This window comes from Rhinatrema bivittatum, chromosome 3 (genome assembly GCF_901001135.1).
Source record: "Rhinatrema bivittatum chromosome 3, aRhiBiv1.1, whole genome shotgun sequence".
In the NCBI taxonomy this organism is placed as follows: domain Eukaryota; kingdom Metazoa; phylum Chordata; class Amphibia; order Gymnophiona; family Rhinatrematidae; genus Rhinatrema; species Rhinatrema bivittatum.
In genome coordinates this window covers 588,273,943-588,299,628 of record NC_042617.1, presented here as the reverse complement: position 1 = coordinate 588,299,628, position 25,686 = coordinate 588,273,943, and the positions used below count along the sequence as shown (strand labels likewise).

At 43.9% G+C, this 25,686-nt stretch overlaps 1 protein-coding gene across 1 annotated transcript in view; it reads left to right on the top strand.

Moving 5' to 3' along the window:
* The window catches only part of ACAT2 (acetyl-CoA acetyltransferase 2), a 66,274-nt gene that overhangs the window by 6,342 nt on the left and 34,246 nt on the right, over positions 1-25,686 (top strand). The window contains exons 2-4 of the mRNA XM_029596698.1: positions 2,710-2,844; positions 22,078-22,259; positions 24,894-25,011. Of these exons, the coding sequence (XP_029452558.1) occupies positions 2,710-2,844; positions 22,078-22,259; positions 24,894-25,011 (435 nt within the window). The remainder of the gene's footprint in view (positions 1-2,709; positions 2,845-22,077; positions 22,260-24,893; positions 25,012-25,686) is intronic.

Sequence of the window (25,686 nt, the reverse complement as noted above, 5' to 3'; positions counted from 1 at the left end):
TGACCAGTGTCTGAGTGTTGCTTCAGTTCCGGGAAGGCTTGCCAGAAGAGCCATGTTTTTAAGTTTTTCTTAAGGTTTGATGGCATGTTTCTAGTCTGAGTTCTGGAGGTAGTGAGTTCCAGAGGGTGGGCCCTGCTGTGGAGAGTGCTCATTTTCTTAATAGGGATTTGATTGGGGGGGCATATAGAGATCCTTTGTAATTGTATCTGATGGGTCTTTGTGATGTGTGGGGGCGGAGTTGCGTGTTTAGATGAAGGTGGGCGATGCCCATGATGTCCTTGTGGATCATCATTAGTGTCTTGAAGGTGATCCTGGATTTTATCGGAAGCCAGTGTAGGCCGAGTAGAATTGGTGTGATGTGTGTTCTTTTGTTTGTGTTGGTGAGTAACCTTGCCGCAGCATTCTGCACCATTTGTAACTGTTTTGTGGATATGGCTGGGAGACCTAGTAGAAGGGAGTTGCAATAGTCCAGCTTTGACAGAACTATGGACTGAATTACTAACTGAACTATGGACTGAATTACCAACAGCACTGTGGGTGTTGTGGCCGTTGGCACCTGGTTGGTGCTTGTTGGTCCCCCTTTTGTGTTGGGGGGCAGCCTCTAGCTAGGGATTCACCCATGTGTGAGGACTACCATCCTATTTGTCCTTAGAGAAAGCAGAGTTGCTTACTTATAACGGATCTTCTCCTAGGACAGCAGAATGTTAGTCCTCATGAAACCTGCCCGCCACCCCATGGAGTTGAGTTTTCTTATTTTTATTTGAGTCTTATTGTAATTCTATGTTACAAGACTGAAGAATGATCCTGCGAGGACATGCCTAGTCAAAGTTCTAGAAACATATGTCAAAGTTCTAGAAACTTTGACATATGTTTTCCTTGCCGAGCTATATCTGATGTCACCCATGTGTTAGGACTAACATCCTGCTGTCCTAGGAGAATACCTGTTACAGGTAAGCAGCTCTGCACAGTTTTTGAACCTGTAATGCTTGGGTTTGATGCCTCTTGGTTCTTTGTGACGTCTAGGTTACATCTGTTTAGCTTTGTAATTAGAATTTTTATTTTTATCCCCTTCATTCACTGCTGAATGGATTTTGAGTTTAGGTTGAGTTCTCCTGGCTTGTGTCGTCATGCAGTGATCTGCCTTTTCCTTGATGTCTCCAGCAGAGAAGGAAAAAAAGGAGCAAGAAAAACAAACCATACAAAGATGAGAGCTGTAAACAATAAACTACTTTTTAATACAAAAATGAATTATATAACAAGACATAAAATTAAGTTACCATTCCTTGAATTCAGCCATTCCGTAATACCAATATATTAGCAGTGTGTTTCACCATAGGAGTACATTATTGGGTTTCTTCTTTAAAACTACCAACATATAAATTTGTTAAATTAAGAAACTTGGGCCCTATAACTATACTCAATTTGTTTATAAAACCTCCCTTGAAAAGAGAAATTCTCATTAAGGGATTATATATCTTCACTAGTTCGCTGGATTTTTCTTATGATACAATTACTTTATATGAATATATCATTGAGTTACCAAGAAAAGGTTGGCCACATATATTTAGAAAAATTCTACATGAGTGGTAATGCACCGCCATGTTTTCATTTTACTTTTGTTTTTAGTTCACATTTTGATTATGTATGTCTTGTGTAAACCGCCTAGACCTACCTAAATTGTATAGGTGGTATACAAAGGATTTTAAATAAAGTGAATTCCAGTAATGTACTCCACTTGGGAACTTTTGGATAATTCCTGTCCATTGGTTTATGGTTGAATACAAGAGATGGTAACACATTTTCAAATGAATAAAGCTGAGCTTGATGGACTTCCTCAACTAATTGCCACGTCGATCTCTCACGTTTTATTAGCAGCTAGGTGTGAAATGGTGGTGATTGGGAAAAGAGGAAGCCCCTGGAGATCTCGGGCTGTATAAATATATATTATGTGCTATGTGTTACCATCTCTTGTATTCCATATATATGTGGAGAGAGGCTACCATTGTTTAAAAGGAGTTGTGGGCCCTTTGATAAACGGGTAGTACAGGAAAATAAGGTGGTTGTCAGGGGTTGGGGACATAATAAAACAGAGGATTGAATAAACTGTACTTGTACAAAATGCGGGGATGTTAAGCAGAGTTGCTCTGTATATCTTCTGATTTTATGTTTTTTCATGAAAACTTTTCAATAAAAATGTAATTACCAAAAAGAAAATTTCAGATGAATATGAACCATTATGAGATTTCCTTTCAGATATTCTGATTAGGAAGACAAATACTGCAGTCTGCACAGCTGTTTACAGGCAGCCTACATACACAGATTGTGGGGGGGGGGGTTTTGTTTTTTTTTACTGCATCGCTATTGCAACTATTTTTAACAATTTGAGATTCCTTCATTTTATATACATTTTTTTTTATTTTTCATGCCTTTTAATTAGTTTTTGCATTAACGGTGATTTATTGTTTAAATCTTGTCTTTTAAGAAGACCAAGCTTGTGCCAGATCAGTTTTTTTTTTTTTCAGCCATACTGTGGTTCTAGTATTAAAATTGAGTGAATCTGACCTGGAAATGTTTATAGCCAACAAATCTTTCAGAGTATTCTTTAGTGACATGGAAACGTTTTCAGGGGTAATTTATCTTTCCCTTTCAGAGAAACAAGTACTGAGTTCTCCAGAAACGTATTTCCAATGAGTGTGTTTGTCTGTCCAGGTTCCTTCAATGGCGCCTTAGCTGCCTTGCCAGCCCATGAGTTGGGCTCTGCTGTAATCACGGAGGTTCTGAAGAGGGCGCGCGTCGCTCCAGAGGAGGTGTCGGAAGTTATATTTGGACATGTTTTGACTGCAGGTATGTTGTCGAATTTGATAATATTTAATCCCCTGTGGAGAATGTTCATTGTGCGAAGACAACAGAAATGAACTAAAGATCCCAAAGAATCATCCTTATTTTTTATTCTTTTTCTCTAGAAATGACCTTTTTATTCAGAATGAGCCATTCAAGGTTCTGGTGACACCACTGTCCTACATGTATTACCAGATCTCAGTGGATTGCTGGACAGGCTATTAGGAAATTACAGCAAACTAAATACCTGCAATTTTTTTTTAGGCCAGTTCTTGTAGCATTCCTATGGCCCTTCTTTGATTTAATGCTATAAGTGCTGCATGCTGCCAATTCATGGGTGGGGGGCAGCACAGGGGGTTCAGTCTCCTTAGTTTTTTTGTTTTATATTCAGGCTGGAAAGATAGTCTAGACCGGGGGTTGGCACACGTGCCACATGGTGGTATGCAAACCTGTTTTTCTTAGCGTCCAGTCAAATGAATCCAGAACCAGTGGGTTATGCACTTCTACCAGCAGATGGAGACAGAGGAAAGATGACATCACAGTATATATATACTCCTGCAGTGACATCAGACCACCAGTATTCTCAGTCTCATTCTTATGGACATGCATTTTACTACTGGGGATTGTTTTGAAGTTTAGGAGAAGAATAATTCAGCCCGCTCTGCTGTGGTAATACTTTAAGCTCCTCCCTCAGTTGAGAATTCCTGACGTGATTTCCATGGTGCCTCAGGTGAGTTCCTTGGTCCGGTAGCTGGTGTGGACTTAGCTGTTAAAAAAAAATGCTGAAAGGCAGTGGGTGCAGGAAGACGAGCGTGGTGGTGAAGGTATTTACTCTTTCCCTCCACGGCTGGAGACCGTACTTGTACTCAGCTGGGATGGGCTGAGCTCAGGTAAAAGTTTTTAAATTGTTTGAGAAGAGAAGTGGAGTTGATTAGAGACCCTTCCCCTCCCCTCTTCCCGGACTCTGCTCGACGAGCGATCAGACGGCTGTTCCCGCCTCCGGTGATGTTTGGGGATTGGGGGTTGAGCAGCCCTTCAGGCTAGGCCCCACTCTGAGGCTCGGCTGGTTCACAGCATGATGGACAGTGGCGGCGCGTTGGTGCACTTCTTGTGCGCTGTATATTGCCCTCTTCAGTTCTGTTGGATCGTGACTTGTGCGCCCGACTGTGTGGCCTGTTGTGCGTCTTGGTTGTGCGCCTAGTCACTACATCAGCTTTCATTATTATTAAGGTGTTCTGATTGGGATGTAGGACACTCCTCTGAAGCAGAAATACCTTGGGTTTTTTTCCTCTCAAGGTGCAGTTGTTTTTTTGTGCTTCCTGCTTTACTGCCGCATGTTTTTCAAGTCCAGCTTCTGTCCCGTGTGCCGGCTATGGAGGCAGCACGTACAGCTCTTTGCTGGCAGCTAGCATACACCTTAGGAATAATAACTGACATAGTGACTAGATAAATGTATGCCCATTTTAGGCACTTGAGCTTACATGTTTAGTAAAATTTAAACTATTCCAGTCTCTGATCAGGAAGGTAGATCATTAATAGTTTAAACTGGACTTTGAGCATTCTACTTTGCTATGTGAAATAGCTTATGATGATTTAGTAACTGTTAGGCTCAAGTGATCCATCTGGTCTGCCCAGTAAATTTATTTATTTTTGAAGTGTAGTAACTACTGCTCTGTATAGACTACCTCTTTCCTTCATTTCCTTTTTTTATCTACAAGGGGATCCTCCTGTGTTTATCCCATTACTATTACTCTTGTCATTACTGCCTCTTCCAAGGGGGCATTCCATGCATCCATCACAATTTCCTGAGTCTACCCCCTTGGAGCTTCGTATTATGTCCCCTGGACCTAAAGCTTTCTTTTCATTGGAAAAGATTTGATTCCTGTGCATCATTAGTTCCTTTCAGGTATTCAAAGGTCTGTATCATATCTCCCCTGTCTCTCTTCTCCAGGGATTACATGCTCAAGTTCTTCAGTCTCCTCTCATATATGGCTCTCGATGCAGACTGTTTCTATTCTGTCTGTCCTTCTTGATTTGGTCTCCAGAATTGAGAATAGTATTGCAGGTGAGGTCTCACCAAGGACCTCTACCAAAGGCATGACGGCCGCCGCCTTTTTCCTGTTGGTTATGCATCTATGCAGTCCAGCATTGCACTGCTTTTGGCCACCTCCTTGTCACACTGCTTCACTGCCTTCAGATGATCGGACATTAGCACCCAGAGGTCTCTTTCCCTGTCTGTGCATATCACATTTCTGCACCCCAAATGCACGACTCTGTACTTCTTGGCATTGAATCACAGCTGCCAAATTTTCGACCATTCCTTTCTTAGATCGCTTCTCATTCTCTCTGTTCCTTCAGGTGTCTGCTGTCCTCTGCAAAAAGACAAATGTTACCTTCTAACTGTTCTGCAATATTACTCACAAAGATATTGAACTGATCCGTGAGGCAATCCGCTTATGACTTCTCTCCTCAGAGTAGGTTCCATTTACCACCGCTCAATGTCCTGTCTTTTTTCCAACCAATTTATAATCCATTTTATCGACTTGGGATCCACTCCGAGGCTTTCTCTTCATGAACCTCCTATGTGGGAGCTGTGGTACCTTCTGATGCTCCAGCGGAGAATAGCCCAGACCATGGCTGTCTTCCCATCTGATCGGTGGAGGTTGACTATATCAGAGATGCCTTCTGCTTGATTTCTCTACTGCAGTAGGCTAAAGAGGAAAGACAGTGGTTTACACACATAACTTGCAATTTTCATTTCTGTCTGAGGCATCTAGGGCACATCTGCTGAAATAGCTTTCCACAGTCCTAGTGGCTGCTGAATAGGAGATTATACTTATTCTCTAATAACAATTCTGGTAAGGGCAACATCTGCATTAGCTGTAGCCAGAAGGACTCTGTGGCTTAGAAAGTGACAAATGTTCAGCGCAAGTAATGGGTAATTAATCTGCCCCTTTAGAGGAAACTTAATTTTTTTTGGGCATTGTGTATCTTAGTGGTTTGTTCAGCCACTAAGATACAAATTTAATAATTTTCATAAAATTAGAATTTATTATTTTTTTTAGAATCTTAAGGATGTAAAAACCATATCACTTTCATTGCAAAGATCAATAGTAGCTTCAAAAAGAGGCTGGAGACTTCGTGCTTTTAGAAAGATTAGGGCCGCCTTTCTTCAGAACTGCGAATGAGGGAAGAAAGTGACTTTCTGCAGCAATAGGCTCACGCAGTGTCAGACAACAGGGCACTAAAAGTAGTGAAAGTATGATATTTAATAGAATTTAACTTCATTCCGCAGTCATTGTGGTTTATCCAGATGTAAACCGATGTGATGTTTCGACTAATGTTAGTATAGAAGACCCTTTAAATAAATTCCTTTATGGGAAAAAAAACCCAATGGAAAAGTGCTTAAAAACTTGGTGCACGTTTCAGTTTTAGCCCTCCCAGCTCTCTTTGAAGACGGTAGTGGTGATAGTTGCTTGGTTAAAGGAGTAGGCCTAATTTCTTATTTGACCTTTGCTCCACTGGTGTGGCTTTTTTAATCAGCCAGTCATCCAACACAAGAAATACAATTTTTAAGAGTTGTATGCAGTATGAGGTAAACTTCAGTGTCATTAACCTTAGAGCATTAAGAAGATGCTGGAAGCCAAATAATGCCAGTTCTGTAGGGGATGGCTGTAAGGACCTGCTGGGCAGCCTCTTACATACTCTGCTTGGTCCTCACACGTCCTGCTGATAGCCCTCTTGTTCTGTCTAGACACTTAGATTCCAGGCTCATAGTAAGTACTTTGGCCAGAACTTGGTCTTGCATTTCGAGTTCCTGTCTGCTCCTAGCTTGCCTCATGTATTTCAGTGGTCCTGCCCTGCTTCTGCCTGTATCCTAATGTCTCCAACTTTGGGGTCTTCCTGGTCTCCGTATGTGCTTTGTTTCCTCTTCTCAAAGTCCTGCTAGACACCAATGCCTGAGGGGAAGGTGGCCATTGCAGGCAGAAGATGCCCTGCCCCTGCTCCAATTAGAACCCACCAGTGACGTCTCTGTGCACCACCCACTTCTGCCTTTGCAGGTCTCGCCTCTTGCAGGCTATGCCATCACAATTGGAAGACCATGTCTGCTAGTTTTTCTATGACTGATTATTAATCCCAGCAGATGCAATATGAAGAATAAGACCACTACAGTGTGGATTTTTTTTTTCTCCTGTTCACTTAGTCCAGATCTGTTTTCCTTTCCTAAGGCAAAGAATTCTGTGTACAAGGGCCAGGTGTTCACATCTGTGGTGGGAAAGAAAAGAAAATGAAGCCTTTCTTACTGGGGAATTTTAAATCCCAGCACACGCCAATACTGACAGATATGCGCGTGGCCGGGCCTCGCATACAGAGCAGAGTGGCCTGGCCACCCGCATACCTGCCAGTATGCACAGAAGTACTGGGTCCTTAAACAGGGTCAGGACTGGGACGTTGTGCGCTGGTAGCCAGCCAGTGCGCAGAACTTCTTCTGCTCAGGGAAACAAAAGAAATGAGGTTAGTTAAGGTGGTTTAGGGATCGGGGCGGACAGGGGAAAAGGGAAGGTTAGATAGGGGGTTAGGGGAGTTCCCTCCCAGTCTGCTCCTTTTTCAGACTGGGGAAAGGCCTGATTGTGTTGCTGTGTGTTGATTACAAAATCCCCCTCCCCCCCCCCCCTTGCGTGCGCAAGTCATCACCCGTGCGCACAGATATAAAATCGGTTGTGCATGTGGGTTGCTGATTTTATAACATGCGTGCATATGGATGCCCGCACGTACTTTTCCAACAGGTGCCAGCATGCATAGAGAGGATTAATCAGTAAGAAAATGGCAATGATGCCCTTATACAGGTCCTTGGTGAGGCCTTTCAGCCTCCAGAACTGAACACAGTACCAGGTATCTCCAAAAAGGATAGAGATAGGATACAGGCAGCCCAGAAAAGGGCAACCAAAATGGTGTGGGGTCTATATTGGAAGACTTATGGGGAGAGGCAGCTTTCTGAGCAGACTGGATGGCTCATTTGGTCTTTATCTGCCATCATTGGTAGGCTACTATGTAAAAAAAATTCCTTTTCTTTTTCTTTTCCCCATTTTTGTGTTCACTGTAAATCCTTGTTGCAAGTCACTTTACTCTCCATTGCCTTGGGTAAAAACGTGCTGAATACCTGGAAGATCACAAAATCCTCGCCCCGGCTCAGTTCGGATTCCGTAAATCGCTGAATACGGAATCTCTTCTAATCTCCCTCACGGATACCATACTTTTGGGCCTCGATTTAAAAAAAAAAACCCAACTTTTTTTCTTCTGGCGCTGCTCGACATCTTAGCGGCATTCGACACAGTGAATCACTCTATCCTCATCAACCGTCTTTCAGACATTGGCCTCTCAGGAACTGTCCTCAACTGGTTTAAATCCTTCCTCTGCAACAGGAATTTCAAGGTCAGAATAAGTAACAAGGAATCTCACCCTGTCAGATCATCACTGGGAGTCCCACAAGGATCCTCGCTTTCCCCTACGCTTTTCAACATTTATCTCCTCCCGCTCTGCCAACTTCTCTCAAATCTAAAGGTAACTCACTTCATATACGCAGACGACGTCCAGATTCTTATCCCAGTTAACGAATCTCTCTCAAAAACCCTCGACTTCTGGAATGGTTGTCTGCAGTCCATCAGCCTCCTATTCGCCAGCCTTAATTTAGTTCTCAATACCTCAAAAACCAAACTTTTGATCAACTCTCAGGACAACAATAATCTGACCACCTGCAACCCTCTCGCCCATCATCCAGGTGAGAGAACTCGGCGTCATTATCGACAACCGCCTGAACCTAAAATCATTTATCAACAATACAACAAAGGAATGCTTTTACAAGCTTCAAATCCTAAAAAAGCTTAAACCCCTCCTACACGCTCATGACTTCCGCTCGGTACTCCAAGCCATCATATTTTCAAAAATAGATTATTGCAATTCCCTTCTACTCGGCCTTCCCGCATCAACCACTAGACCCTTACAGATGCTACAGAACTCCACCGCAAGGATCCTGACCAATACCAACAGAGGAGAGCATGTGTCCCCCGTTCTTAAAAATTTACACTGGCTCCCCATTAAATTTAGAATCCTTTACAAAGTTCTTATGCTGATCCACAAGACCATTCACATGCAATCCTCTCTCGATTTAAAGTTCCCTCTTCAACATCACACATCTGCCAGACCATAAGATCAGCTTACCAAAGGTTCACTCTACACACCCCCGGCCAAGTCCGCCCTTAGAAAACGTGCTCTCTCCACCGCTGGTCCCGCTCAATGGAACACTTTACCACCTGATCTTCGCCAAGAATCCTGCCAACGGACGTTCAGGAAAAAACGTAAGACTTGGCTCTTCGGTCAAGCGTTTCCCTGAAGATCCGAAGCTCGCTCTCAGACTTTATTCCTCATAATCATTCATTAATATAATTTAAAGGCCATTTACCCAATCTTTATGCTTTTACATATGGTTGCCTGGCTTTCTCTCCGTTCTCCCACCTCATGTTATTTTTTCGTGATTCACTTTATACGTTCACCCTGTTTTTATCCTGTTAAAATCACCCTGTTCGATGTATTTTCTGATCTTGAGTTATATGTAAACTGATGTGAGATGTTTTCATGAACGTCTGTATATAAAAGCTTATTAATAATAATAAATTGTAAGCCCTCTGGGGATAGAAAAATACCTACAGTACTCTGAATTGCTGAAAAGCAGAATATAAATAAAAATAAAATAACACAGTTTATTAGCACTGTTTTGTGACTGATTAATGACCCTGGCAAATGAGTTATTTTATTTACTTAACCTCTTATTGTTAAGAACATAAGAAATTGCATTGCTGGGTCAGACCAAGGGTCCATCAAGCCCAGCATCCTGTTTCCAACAGAGGCCAAACCAGGCCACAAGAACCTGGCAGTTACCCAAACACTTTGGGTAACTTTGCATGCTATTGATGCAATTAATAGCAGTGGCTATTCCCTAAGTAAACTTGATTGATAGCAGTTAATGAACTTCTCCAAGAACTTATCCAAACCTTTTTTGAACCCAGCTACACTAACTGCACTAACCACATCTTCTGGCAACAAATTCCAGAGCTTTATTGTGCATTGAGTGAAAGAATTTTCTCTGATTAGTCTTAAATGTGCTACTTGTTAACTTCATGGAATGCCCCCTAGTCCTTCTATTATTTGAAAGTGTAAATAACCGATTCACATCTACACGTTCATGACCTCTCATGATAGTAAAGACCTCTATCATATCCCCCCTCAGCCGTCTCTTCTCCAAGCTGAACAGCCCTAACCTCTTCAGCCTTTCCTCATAGGGGAGCTGTTCCATTCCCCTTTATCATTTTGGTTGCCCTTCTCTGTACCTTCTCCATCGCAACTATATCTTTTTTGAGATGCGGCGACCAGAATTGTACACAGTATTCAAGGTGCGGTCTCACCATGGAGCGATACAGAGGCATTATGACATTTTCCGTTTTATTAACCATTCCCTTCCTAATAATTCCTAACATTCTGTTTGCTTTTTTGACTGCCGCAGCACACTGAGCTGACGATTTTAAAGTATTATCCACTATGATGCCTAGATCTTTTTCCTGGGTGGTAGCTCCTAATATGGAACCTAACATCGTGTAACTACAGCAAGGGTTATTTTTCCCTATATGCAACACCTTGCACTTGTCTACATTAAATTTCATCTGCCATTTGGATGCCCAATCTTCCAGTCTCACAAGGTCCCCCTGTAATGTATCACAATCTGCTTGTGACTTAAATACTCTGAATAATTTTGTATCATCTGCAAAATTGATAACATCACTCGTCGTATTCCTTTCCAGATCATTTATATATATTGAGAAGCACTGGTCCATGTCAAAGCAATTTATAAACAAAACATGCATACTAAATATAATATACATAATAAAACATTAGGGAGAGGAAAAATGCAGTTTTATGGATAAAATTTAGGAGTGTAGGGGGGGGAGCGTGACGTCACGCTACGAGATGGCTGCCTGATCCCAGAGCTCCCGCCGCCTCCCCACTAAATCTATCGCAATCCGCATCCTATTTGCCTAATTCGTTCCGCTTTCGACGCAGGAGAGTGCAGTTTCCCGCACGATGACCAGCAGGAAAAAACCCGCGGACCTACAACGCTTTTCTTATCAAAAGGATGGCGCCAAAGAGGTGAGCGCCTCCCCTATGGATGAGGATGGTGGCCAAGATGGCGGTGCCTCGGGGGCAGAGTTCACAGACCCCGCTATCGGCGCGAGAGAAACCGCGGACGATGCCCTCTCTGAGCACCCGACCCGTGCCGAGTTCCGGGAGTGGTTTGCGGGGATCAGGGCTGATATTAAGGCGTATCGGCAGGACCTGCTTACCCGTGTGGAGGAGGTGAAAGAGGATCTTACGACCCTGGGCCATCGCGTCGGCGATATAGATGTGCGCGTAGAGGGACAGGCCGAACAAATTAATGCTAACACGACCTCTTGTTCTTCACTGCGGGCCGAGAATGCTCTCTTGACAGCAAAAATTGCGGATCTGGAGAATAGAGCTCGCCGGAGCAATCTCCGCTTCAGAGGCTTCCAGGAGGCGATGGGGCCCGAGGACTGCCACGAGTTGGTACGTGAATTTTGTGTCTCTATGCTCCGGGAGAGCGATACCACGGAGGCCTTCGATCCTCCTGATGTTCAATTCGAACGGGCGCATAGAGCTTTGCGAGCTCCCCAACCCAATCGACCACGCGACATCATTGTGTGCTTTACATCTTTTAAACTCAAGGAGAAGATCGTGGCGGTGGCCCGGACGAAAAACGAATGGACATGGCATAATCAAACCATTGCTATATTCCCAGATTTATCCCAAGCAACATTGCAGAGCAGGCAGGCCTTTCAGGAAGTGACCACGTTCCTCCGCGCTAAAGAGATACGTTACCGTTGGCTGCATCCTTTCGGCCTCTCGTTTTCTCACGAGGGCGTTGCCCATAAATATGGCACCCCGGAGGAAGCTATGCCGAGCATTACTGCTATGGGCCATGTGAGGTTACTGGAGCCCCGTACGACCTCCGGCTCTCTATCTGCTCAGGTGGCTACACCAACGTGGCAGCGGGTGGGAAAACGGAGCAGCCGGCTCCGGAGACCAACAGGGGGCCCCACCTCTGATCAGGGTTTGACCTGATTTCTCCACCTGCGCTCGTAAGCTGGTCTACTTCTCCTTCTGAGCGACGAAAGACTTCCTACTGCTATATTTGCTTATAAATGTTTTCAGGTTTGGGACACTTCTGCATATGCGGATGCATGGTTCATTTTTTATTCTGTGTTTACATTGTTGGGGGGGGGGAGGGGGGTGGGCGCCATTTCTTCCTTCAGTGATTTTACTCACTTCCCCTATTTGGGTTGGGAGATAGTCTGCTAGGAGGCTATGGCAGGCGTTATTTTTGGGGGCCACAGCAATGGCTGGGTCCACATAGGGGTCATGCCATTTCTTGTTATTTCTGTGGTTGTTGATGCGATGTTCCTCCATGCTGCATATTTTTTGCTAATGGTGGGTTCTTTTTTTCCTGGGTTCTCCTCTGTCATTTTTGCTTTTCTCTCCCAGAGGGTTGCGCTGTCCTCAGATTCTCTTTGGACATTCTTAGTTACCATTGCTGGTATCTATTGTTATGCTGGGGCCGTAGGTTTCCAGTGGCAGGTCTCTTGGGGGGTTTCTGACGGTTTACATGGCTGGGTTTAAAGTTTTGTCCCTTAATGTTAAGGGACTCAACTCCCCTCAGAAGTGCTCTCTTTTTTATAGGGAGGCAGCCGTTTCTAGGCCCGATATCATTTTTGCGCAAGAGACACACCTCACGCGTAGATATGAATCCCTCATGAGGTCCTCTAAATTCCCTACTCAGTTTTTTGCTGCAGCAAACAAAAATGCTAAGTATGCAGGAGTGGGCATCTTCTTCGCCTCCCATGTAGTGATTGAATGCAAGAAGGTGGTTGCTGACCCACAGGGTCGTTACTTACTGTTGGTGGTCACGATGTTTAACCAGGAGTTCACTCTCCTTACAGTCTATGCCCCGAACAGGGAACAGGCAGTCTTCTTTGGGCATCTTCACCATATTCTTACTCAGCATGCACAGGGCTCCCTGATAGTGGGCGGCGATTTTAATGTGCCGCTGTCTCCGACCCTTGACACCTCTAAGGGGATTACTCATACCGCCAGGGTGCACACTAGGGCCCTCGGAGATCTTTTTCAGAGCATAACTTGGTTGACTCCTGGAGAGCCACTTACCCTCACTCTCGCTCTTACTCCTTTTATTCCAAACCTCACGACTCCTACACTCGCATTGACTACCTGATGGTAGATAAAACCTTGTTTCACCTGACTCGCTGTCCTGAGGTTGGGGTGGTGACTTGGTCCGATCATGCCCCTGTCTCTCTACAAATTCGTACACCGACCGGGGATCATGGTTCTAAGTTCTGGCGGCTCAATGACTCTCTTCTTCAAGAGATTCAATTTACGCAGACCACCACGCAGGTGATTAGAGATTTTTTTCTTAAATGCTGGGTCTGTCCCTTCTCCGGTTACTGTATGGGATTGCTTTAAAATATACCTCAGGGGGCATTTTATTTCTCATTCCTCTTATGTTAAAAAGAAAAAGGAAGAGGCCTGCTCTACCCTTAGGGCCAGAATTGTGGATCTTACTGCTCAGCACAGTAAATCTGGCTCTCATCGTCTACGGACGAGGCTCATGCAATCCAGGGAGGAGCTTCACAGACTTGAGCTCGATCATATCACTCATGCACTCAACCTCACCAGACAACTCCATTTTGAGGGTGGTAATAAAGCGGGCAAGGTACTAGCTCACCAGCTGAAAAAACAATCCTTTCAAAACCACATTCTTAAAATTAAGAATGATCAGGGGCAGGTCGAAACATCTACCGCAGCTATCACCCGACAATTTCTTCATTTCTATCAGACTTTGTACTCCGCTGAATCCCATATTCAGACTGCGGATATTTGTCAATATCTCCGCGCCCTTCCCCTCCCCAGACTCACGCAGGATATGCACGATACATTGAATGCGGACATCACGACCCCCGAGATTCTTGCGGTCATTAAGACTCTTAAGGCGGGTAAGGCCCCGGGACCCGATGGCTTGACAGCCGCTTTTTACAAATCATTTAAGCATGTCCTGGCACCCCACCTCCAGAGCCACTTTAACTGTCTCAGAGGAGGGGGTAAGTTAAATCCAGACTCCAATACTGCAGGCATTACTATCATCGCCAAACCCGGAAGAGATCCAGCACTGTGCGCCTCCTATCGGCCAATTTCCTTGATTAACCTGGATCTAAAAATTTTGGCTAAAATTCTGGCAGATAGGATTAACACTTTTATTATGCATATCATCCACCCAGATCAGGCTGGCTTCATCCCAGGCTGAATGGCGAGTGACAACGTCCGCAAAATTATTAATATAATTTGGGGATCCATGCAACGCCGGGATGCCCATCTTCTCCTGGCCATAGATGCGGAGAAGGCCTTTGACATGGTACATTGGCCTTTCCTGTTTACTACCCTGCAAGAGATGGGGTTTGGCTCCTTTTTTCACAATTGGATTCAAGCCCTATATCATAATCCTTTAGCGTGCTTAAAAATTAATGGCAGATATACTGTCCCCTTTCAAGTCCAGAGGGGTACCAGACAGGGGTGCCCCCTGTCACCTTTACTTTTTGCCATTTTTCTCGAACCCTTGGCCATTTCTATTAGAAACAATGCAAAGATACAGGGTTTTCCCATACGTGCTTGTGAGCCCAAACTGTCACTTTTTGCTGACGATATTATTTTCACAGTTGGTAATCCTATAGCATCTCTCCCGGTGCTGGAGTCTGAACTGTCCCACTTTAGTGCCCTTTCGGGCTTTAAGATAAACTGGGACAAGTCCGAGATTCTAAATCTTACTTGCTCACCTGATATAGTAGATCACCTACACAAAGCTCATGCATTTCGATGGGCAACCACCAAACTTAAATACCTGGGGGTGTACTTGAGTAATGATATATGTGATCTGTATAAGCTTAATTATCTGCCTTTGCTTCAGAAAATGGATTTTGACGGAGAGGTGGGGCTCCCTGCCGCTTACGTGGCTTGGCCGCTTGGCTACCATCAAGATGAACCTGTTGCCTCGGCTCCTCTACCTCTTTCAGACACTGCCAATATCACTCTCTCGTGCCACGTTGCTTCAATGGCAGCGGAAGCTGCTCCGTTTCTTGTGGCGCCATCGACCTCCTCGCGTGGCCCAAACTATTCTCTATCAGCCCAAGTTGACGGGCGGTCTGGGACTTCCTAATTTGACATGGTATTATGTGGCTGCCCAACTTCGGCCCATTATTGATTGGCACTGCACCACGGCTGTGAAACCTTGGGTAGCCCTGGAACAGGCGTGGCTTACACCGGTACCTCTGACCTCTCTCCTTTGGCAACCTGCTACCACGTGGAGGCCTCTTCTGCAGCTTACTCCTTGCACCAGACATACCTACAATATCTGGAAACAGTGGAGACACCGGCTGGTGGGACGCTATGCTTACTTTCCCCTCACTCCCTTATTCCACAATACTGACTTCCCGGCTGGTCTCCCCAACAGAGCATATGATCTTTGGAAGGCTGGAGGTGTCTCGTGTCTTTCTCAAGTCATGCATCAGGACCGACCCTTGCCCTTCACCACTCTCTCTGTGCTCAATATCACTTACCGGCCACGGAATTTCTGTCCTACATGCAACTCCGTCACTTTTTACTATCTGTTCAATCCCGGGGACTTATGGCTCCTTCACACTCCTTATTTGAGGGATATTGTGTCTCGTCTAAGGCCACTGGAGGCCTTATCTCCAAACTTTATAAGCAACTACTGCACCGTCCGTTTAGCAAACATGCCCACATGAAGGCTTGGGAAGCTGATCTTCACACATCCCTTTCGGAAGAGGACTGGATTTCCATATTTTCTAAACTATCTCGTGGGAATGTGTCCACCCGATTTATAGAAGCCAATTACAAGGTCATCTACCGGTGGCATTTAACCCCGTCTCGGCTCCATCGCTACTACCCGCACGTGGATCGTCAATGCTGGCGGAATTGTCATCAGGACGGGACTTTTCTCCATATGTGGTGGAACTGCGTTTTTATTAGTCCCCTGTGGTCGTATGTTTCACGGCTGCTCACTGACCTGTTTCACACTCCCTGCTTGCTTACGCTGGAACAGGCATTATTATTTTTTCCCTGTGATTCTCTACCTCCATATGCTCAAATCCTAGTGCAACAAGTGTGCACGGCGACTAAAATGGAGATCGCCTATCGTTGGAAGCGTCCACACCCACCTACTTCTGAGGAGCTGTTGAAACGTCTGGATGGTGTCTGCCTTCTTTATCGACTCACGGCGCTGAAATATCAACGACTTACCAAATTCAACCGGATCTGGGAACCTTATATTACATGGAGACCCTTAACTTTCAAGCTTTTTTGAGCAACCACCTGACTTATTTTTCTTTATTTTCTATACCTACCACTTAATCATTCTATGCTTTGACTTCGAGATGTTGTAGTCTGGAGTAATACATTTTTGTTCACGACTAATTGGACTCTCAATGGCATGTTGGGGGGGCGGGGGGTAGGGGATCCTTATCGAAATTTTGCTGTTACTGTATAAGGCTGTTTTTATGTGTTTTGACATCTGCTTTCGATGATGGTTGTGTTATACCAGCTGCTGTACTTGTTTATTGTGTATCACAGCAATAAAAAAATTTCCAATTAAAAAAAAAATAAAAATTTAGGAGTGTAATCAGTACCAAATGCCTGGCTATAAACCCAAGCTTTAATTCCCATTTCAAATCTTAAGATAGTTATTTCTTATCTGAGTTCCAATGACAGTGTTTCAAAGGAAAGGGACCAGATAACTTAAACTAAATTACTATTTGTTTCCACCCCAGAGTTACTAGTAACTTATAACCCATCATTAAATTCATCTATTATACGTGAAGACTGGAGGGTGGCCAATATAACCAATCTTAAAAGGGCTCCAGGTGTGATCCAGGAAACTATAGACTGAGTCTGACTTCAATGCTGGGGAAAAATTGTAGAAACTATTCAAAAGAACAAAATCACAGAACATATATAAAAAAGACATGGTTTAATGTGATACAGCCATCATAGATCTACACCAGGGAAGTCTTGCCTCATCAATCTACTACATCTTTTTTGACGGGGTTTATAAACGTGGATAATGGTGAGTTGGTGAATACAGTGATTAGATTTTCAGAAGATGTTTGACAAAGTCCCTCATGAGACATTACTGAGAAAATTAAAAAGTAACAGCATAGGAGGCAGTGTCCTATTGCAGATTGCAAACTGGTTAAGATAGGAAATGGAGAGTAGGACTAAATGTAATTTTTCTCAGTGGAGAAAAATAAAATGTGGAGTGCCTAAGGGATCTGTATTGGGACTGGTGCTGAATGTATCTATCTCTCTATCCTATAATCATTGCCAGACTGGAAGATTGGGCATCCAAATGGCAGATGAAATTTAATGTGGACAAGTGCAAGGTGATGCACATGGGGGGGGAAAAGCAACCCATACTATAGTTACATAATGTTAGGTTCCATATTAGGAGTTACCTCCCAGGAAAAAGATCTGGGCATCATCATGGACCATACTTTGACATCCTTGGCTCGGTGTGTAGCAGTACTCAAAAAAAAAAAAAATCCACACATGTTAAGAATGATCAGGAAAGGTATGGAGAATAAAACGTATGTTGTCATATCTATTGCTTCATGGTGTAACTCCACCTAGAGTACTGTGTGAAATTCTGGTCATCGCATTTCAAAAATTACAGAATATAGTTAAACTGGCAATGGTACAGAGAAGAGTGACCAAAGGGAGATGGAATGGTTCCCCTATAAGAAAAGGCTAAAGAGGTTAGGACTTTTCAGCTTGGAGATGAGATGTCTGAGGTGGGATATATGAGAGAGGTCTATAAAATCATGAGAGGTCTAGAACGGGTAAATGTGCATTAGTTATTCAATCTTTCAAAAAATAGACTAGAGGATGCTCCATGAAGTTAATAAGTAGCACATTTAAAATGTATCTGAGAAAATTGGAGGTCAGATGATGCTGTGAGCAAGGGAGGATCCAAATCTCTCTCCTTTTTTGACTATATATCAATTCCTCAGTGGCCGTTGAGTCTCATTCTGCAAGCTGTGGGTGGTGTGCCACCGTGATATGTCCACCTGACTAACAAAAAGGGAGAAGGAGAAGTTGGAGCACAACAGAGGGGAAGATGGCCGCCGTGAAGGACCCCGCCTCAATGGTTGTACTTAATGCTGCTGCTGTTTCTGACCTTACCTTGGCCGTGGTGGTGGCCTTAGCATCTCGATTTGATGAATTATCTGCCCAAATCATGGAAATACGACACTCTCTATCTGATTTTTGCACACGCATTAAAACTGTAGTAGGCCGGGTTGGCCTAGTGGAGGATAACACGCTCACATTTACCTCTAAGGTGGAAAAGCTAGAAAAACTGGTAGGAGCGCAAGAAGCCAAGATCGATGATTTGGAGAACTGCTCCCATTGCTCTAACTCAGGCTTTGTGGGCTTTGCCAATAATATTTCTTGTGGGAAGCTTCAGGAGATTTTGGTGGAACTGGGCCTGGAAGACCTCCCTGGCCGTCTGCGGATCGAACATGTGCATGGCAAGGGCTCACTTTCACAGTCGAGACACAACTCAGAATTGTTCTTGCAAACATTCTGAATTTTTTTTCTCAAAGCATGTGTATTGCAAGAATATCGGAAGTGTAAAGAGGTCACGTATGACAGTCGACGCGTTATGATTTTTCAAGATTTCTTGGCACAGGTCTCAGCTTTATGCCATGAATTCAGGCCAATCTGTGCAGCTCTTGCACAAAAGATGCAGCGATTTGCCTTGGTTTATTCTGCTAAGCTAAAGGTTTAGACCGCTCAGGGGATTTGTTGCTATGAGTCCATATAGGCAAACCCAAAAAACAAAGATCTGAGAATTCTCTCACTCAATGGAAAATGAAGTTCTGGAATTCATTGCTAGAGGATGTGGTAAAGGCAGTTAGCATAGCTGGGTTTAAAAAAAATGTTTGAATAAGTTCCTGGAGAAGTGCATAGTAGCAGAATGGGATCTATTTAGTGTTTGGGATCTTGCTAGGTACTTGTTGCTTGGCCATTGTAACTGCATCCTGGGCTTGATTGACCCGCAGTCTGATCCAGTATGCCAATTCTAATGTTATGTTCTAAGTCCCAATTTTCCATCCATATCAGGCAATGTACCTTTGATGTCATCTTTTGAAAAGAAGACCATAGTACAGAAGAGATTTTCAAATAAAATAAAAAGACTATACATGTATTACAGTTAAGGAAAAATCTACCAATATGGACAGTGTTAAGTGGGGTAGTACAAAAGGATTTTCCCCTCACAGCAGATATTTCCTAAATTTTAGACTTTTGAAGATGAAAATTTCAGGTCTTTACTATTCACACAGTACAATATGGGGGATCTCTGGGACACATGGATACTAATTTTCACGTTAGATTCTTGAAGGCAGGAATTAAAACTTCTACAAAGCTTGATTTAAAAAAAAATAAAAAAAATCCATCCAAATATGGTTTCAGTGGTGTGATGGAGTCTCTTCTGGAACTTTTAAAGTGTATTTTTATTTTTGGTAGTTATTTCATTAGTGAGGAGAGAGCACCTGAATTTCTCCCAATCTTGCAAAGGGCTATATTTTGAGATTTTATCAGGGGAAAATGTTCTTAGAATTTAGTTTATTCCCAAAATGGCAGCATTGCTGAGTTCTCCTCTTTTGAATTCAGTCCCTTTGAGACTTTTAAATTACATATCTTAGATATTAAGGGAGATAAGCAGATTTAGATTTTTAGGATTGGCCCATTTTTTATAAAAAAAAAAAAAAAAAAACTGGACAGGATATGTTTTAGTTTGGGATCAAGAAAAAGGACGTGTATCTTCCAATCTAGTGTTACCTCGGTGGCTTAAAGGAGGCTCGTGGAGCTTGGGGGGGTAACTTTTTTTTTTTTTGTAACAGGCCACGTAAATTTAAAGGCAGCTACCTACACCTGGCTTTATACCAGCTTTTTGAGAGGTAAAGTATTTACGTGCTTCGTTTTCTGCACATTCTCATCACTGTGTGCACACAACCATACCCGCTAAGGCGTGTGTAGATTGATTGATTTTTGGGCGAGGGGAAAAAGTTACATGCAAATCTTGTCCACCCTGCCCCGGGAACACTTTCTGCTGGCTGCAGCTAAACTTACATGCATACAGGCCATTAGCATGTTTTAAGTGCCTGCCTGATAGGCAGATAAAATTTTGTAAAAGGTAAATTATGCAGATAAAGCAGTCTTTTATCTGTAGCAATGGCTTTGACAGTTACCTTCCCTGTGTCGAACTCCTTCAAACTGGCTCTGCGCTCCTTCTGTAAAGAGGAGTTGCATGCAGGGCAGAAAACGTCCAGTTCCACTGGAGATGGTTGTCAGGCAGCGATGTTGTCTTCCACGTATGCATTCATGAAGCGTCACTGTTCCAGTGTTCAAGTTTCTTCTGATGCAGTTTGGCAGGTGCCTCCTTTCTGCAGTTGTAGAGGAAACATCCCCTATTGATGCTTCATGAGTTATTGCTCCTGTATCTGGGCTTTCTCTGGTGAAATGTTAAAGCCCGGCCTGGAAGTGTTTAGGGTAGGTACTCGATATAAATTCCCTTTTTCCTTTATCTCAAAATGTTTTAATTGTATGGTAAGGAGAGGCGCAGGGACGAAGGATAAACCTTTATGCAGGAGTTTCCCTCTACCTTCACCTAATAAATGAGATTCAATGCCAAGAAGTGCAGAGTCATGTATATGGGGTGTGAAAATCCGAAAACTGTATGTTATGGGGGTGAAGGGCTGTTGTGCACGGAGCAAGAGAGGGACCTTGGGGTGATAGTGTCTGAAGTCGGGAAAACAATGTGACAAGGCGATAGCTAAAGCCAGAAGAATGCTGGGCTGCATAGAGAGGAATATAGAGTAAGAAGAGGGAAGTGATTATCCTCTTGTACAGGGCCCTGGTGAGGCCTAACCTGGAGTACTGTGCTCAGTTCTGGAGACCGTATCTCCGAAGGGATAGAGACAAGATGGAGGTGGTCCAGAGAAGGGCGACCAAAAAGGTGGAAGGTCTTCATCGAATGACTTATGAGGGGAGATTGAAGAATCTAAATATGTACACCCTGGAGGAGGGGAGGAGCAGAGGTGATATGATACAGACTTTCAGATACTTGAAAGGATTTAATGATCCAAAGACAACGACAAACCTTTTCAGCAGAACCAGGGGTCATGATTTGAAGCTCCAAGGAGGAAGACTCAGAACCAATGTCGAAGTATTTCTTCACAGAAAGGGTGGTGGATTCCTGGAACGCCCTTCTGGAGGAAGTGGTGAAGACCAAAACTGTGAAGGACTTCAAAGGGGCATGGGATAAACACTGTGGATCCATAAAGTCTAGAAGATGTGAATAAAGAGAGGGTGGCTTGCAGGAAAGACAGCTACTACCTGGAGATGATACCCTTATTAAATAGATACACACGGTTAATGTGACTCCAACATTGCTCTATGCTTCAATGGCAAGAGGAAATGTGGAAAAAAGGATTTGCATTCACAAAAAAGTGGGGAGAAGCTTGCTTGTTACAGCGGTTACTACCCCAAACCAAAAATGCCTGATACTTCACTTTCGATGCATATCCATAATCCAGTGAGGCTCTCTGCTTCAACGGCAGGGGGGAATGAAGAAAAGATGATTTTATATTCAAACAACCAACAAGGATTGAATTACACAGGCTGGGTAAACAAATATATGTGTGGGAGTAACTTGCTTATTGCGGCAGTTACTACCCCAACCAATTAAGCTTGTTACTTAACTTAGATGCAGTTCCAACACTGCTCTTTACATTAATGATGGGGGTGGAAGGGAAACAGAACCAAAAGGTTACTAAGGGCCAAGTATGAGAGAGGGGGGAAAAGTGTGTGAGCTTCCTGGGCAGACTGGATGGGCCATTTGGTCGTCTTCTGCTGTCATTTCTCTGTTTCTATGTTTGATAGGATAACCATGGTCTGGGCTTCTGCTGGAACTCTGAGATCTCATTAGCAATTAAGATGTTTCAGTTTCCTGATGTTTCCATTTTGTAGGTGGTGGTCAAAATCCTGTGCGCCAGGCAAGCGTTGCTGCTGGGATCCCCTATGCAGTGCCAGCTTGGAGCTGTCAGATGATTTGTGGTTCTGGACTGAAAGCTGTGTGCCTTGGAGCTCAGTCGATCATGACGGGAGAGTCCAGCCTGGTGGTGGCAGGAGGCATGGAAAGCATGAGCAAGGTGAGATGGATTACCCTGCCAATATTATCTGTGTCTTGAGAGATGTGAATGTTAATGCATTATCTTCGGAGTTTGTTTTTTTGCTTTGTTTTTGACCTGGCAGTTTTGTACTCCTTCTGTAATTCCAGCTCAGTCTGAACAAGGGCTGAGATTGTTAAAAAGTTCTGTCCTCCGAACTGGTACTTGGGTGTGCCACTTTGCCATTTGTAAGTGGCACAAGAGGGAAATGAGAAGTATGCCTGAAAAGAAGACCAAAATGGAGAAGGAAATCCCCAGAACCCTCTGTGTGTCTTTGGCCTGCCTGGGCTGAATGGACTCTGAGTGACTTACAGAATGTCTCTGGATATCTGAGGAGGCAGACAAGCTGGCACCAGACAGGTGATGTCTATTCATAGAGTCACCACAGGGGAGCTTCAGGCAATATTCTCAGGAGTTTGTAATCCACACAGTTACAGACGTGTTGATTGTCTTGACCAGTAAGAGTTTAACCAGAACAAAGAAAGTCATGGGAAATGGGCTACACATCCTGGGAAGCCAATCAGAATAGTTAGCGATGATTTAATCATGCAGTTGACATCACAACTTATGTAAATGATCCTTTGGGCAGTCATGCAAGTCCCTAGAACCTTCTATCATTTTCCTCTATCTGAATGTTACCTATAAAAGAAGGATCACTTCCTATATCCAGGGAGATGCTGGTCAGATTGTAAGACTAAGGGCATCCAGAACCCAGCATCTCCCAAGAACACTTATATTGACTAATAAATACATTATACTTTTTACTGAGTCTAAGTGTTCTTGTGTCCCTGGCCATAAGCATAGAGTAAGCTTAACAAGATCTAGTGCAAAGAACCTTCATTTGCATCTGCCTGGAGATTTTTCCCCGGTTTTATAACCCACCCCCAACATAACTAGTTTGGTTACTACAGAAATGGTCCTGGACTGGGGCCCATGAATGAGGCTGCCTTCTGGAATCCTGCAGTCCAGCCATCAGGTGTCACCTTTACACAGTGACCACAACTCCATCCCCTTGGGCAATGTTATCGCTGACTTTTCAGCATCCTCAACTCCAGCCAATTTGAGGATTGAGCTGGCACCATTCCACATGGTAGTTCACAGCACGAATGCATTATCTTTGTTTTAAATTTTCATATGTTGTCTATTTTTTATATATTTACATATTATGATACTTATGTTTATGATTTTTAATTGTATACATTGTAAGCAATTATACATAGCTTAGAACAGGAGTGAGCAAACTGGGAGATAGACCCCTGGGGGAAGGGGCTTGAACAATCCTGAAAGGAGGCACATTGGGCAGCCAATCATGAGAGAAAAATGGCTTTTCCTAGCACCTAGCCAGATAGGTTCAGGACCATTGGGTTATGCACCTCTACCAGCAGATGGAGACAAACTGACGTCACAGAGGGATAATGCAGCAGCTAAGCTCATAAGGAGTCATGGATCAGCCAAGGGAGTCCAGAGGTCAGAAGGACCCCCACGCTTGGAAGAAGGGGGGGCAGCTTGGCAGTACTCCCCCCCCCCCCCCCCCGAAGAAATGGGGAGGGGGAAAAAGACCTGCAATGTGACAAAGACCCGCTACATGATTATGCATGAGCTTATGCATATTTATCAGCTGGAAAGTATAAGACGGGAGGCAAATAGAGAAGGGAGCGAAACCAGAAAGGACCCTTGAAATAAAAGGAACCAGAAGAGAAAAAGGGGAGTCTGAAACAGACCAGCAACCCCTGCTATTGAGGAGGGAGAAGACTGGGTGTGGGCAGGAGAGAGGAGAATCCCTGCTCAGGTTCAGAGAGTAACACTGAGTCTGAGATGAGGGGAGAGAGCAAGCCCCAGACAGCCCGGCAAGTACCAGAGCCTGAAGAAGTCTCCTTCCTAGACTGCTGCCAGCTCTGTCAGTACCGAAGCCATTTTATTTTTTATTTAAAAATAATTTATATACCGGAGGTTCCTGTATAATATACATATCACCCCGGTTCACAAAGAACAGTAACTATCGCTACAAATAGCGGTTTACATAGAACAGAATAAAAGAAGTTTTACATTGAAGCCATGAAGCCAGTCTCCATCCCGGCACACATTCTCCAGACCTCCAGCCAGTGTGTGCTTCAGAGGTGATCAGAGGCAGGTCGCCTGAAGTTGGGACCAAGGGTAAGTATGTTGGCCATAAGTATTAACATATTAAGCAGGCTAAGGTTTATGGCATGTTTGTGATCACCCATGGTACAGGACTTTCTTTAGGGTAAACTGGTGCTTAGTGGCCAGGATGTTAGAGACAGGAATTTACCTTCTGTATAATTGAGGCAGTTTGCATGCAAACCTCTCATTCATATTGATTAGAGATCCTGCAAACCTGACCAGAGCAGTTCCTGAGTTAACGACTTGTTTTGATAAAGGCTCGCTGGGGGGCATCCACTTTATCCTGCAGCAGCTTGGGTTATGACTTCTGGTGATAATGGAGGTGTAAACCCGTGCCAGTCTTTGTGTCATCCAGTGGCCCTGTCTATTTTGAAGTACTGCAGGGCAGATACAGGTGTGAGAAGGTGGCCTCTGCATGTTTTTGCTTGCAAGAACAGTATTTCTGAAATCCATAGAATATTATTTTGCACACAGGCACCTCACATACTGGATATGCGAGTTGGATTGAAAATGGGAGATGCCTCGTTGCAGGACACTGTACTCTGTGATGGTCTTATAGACGCCTTCTACAAGTACCACATGGGCATGACAGGTAAGCCAGAGGCATTACAGTAAACAGCATGGCAAAATTAATAACACACACAAAACAAGTATCCCGGGTCAGTACGAATCTCTCTTCCCTGGGAGGCTGTGCAAGGGTCTTTTGCATGTTATGGACTGGCTTCAGTATCCCTGCCAATTTTCCAATTCTGTCATTTTGGAGGACACTTTTCAAAACAATTGACTAAATTGCCCTCCGTCCAGTTCAAAGCATGCAAGGGCTTCCATAGCCTCTGGACTGCAGAAGGCATGTCCTGAGGCATGTCGGGGGCAGTGGGTGGAAAATACCCATAATCTGCCTGCATATAAGAGCCGATGCAAAGTATAACACCCGTACTTATTATTAATATTCAGACAGAAACCGCCCCTATTGTTTCTTTTTAAAACCTGGCCTAACGTATGTGCCAGTGTGCTTCAGTTAAGTGGACTTGGTCCTCTGTGTACAGCATTAATATGATAGAGGGGTTCCCGAGTTTTTCCTCCAAATTCATGTTGCAGAGTTAAGTTTCTCTGGTGTGTGGGGACTCGTGGAATCCCTGAAGTTACCTAGAACCTTTAACCCCTATGACCTTACTGTATTGGATCAGAAAACTGGAAGAATCTGCTGTTCATCTGGTGGAGCAACAACAAGAATTGGTTCATACTAATTTTAAAACTGTTGTACATT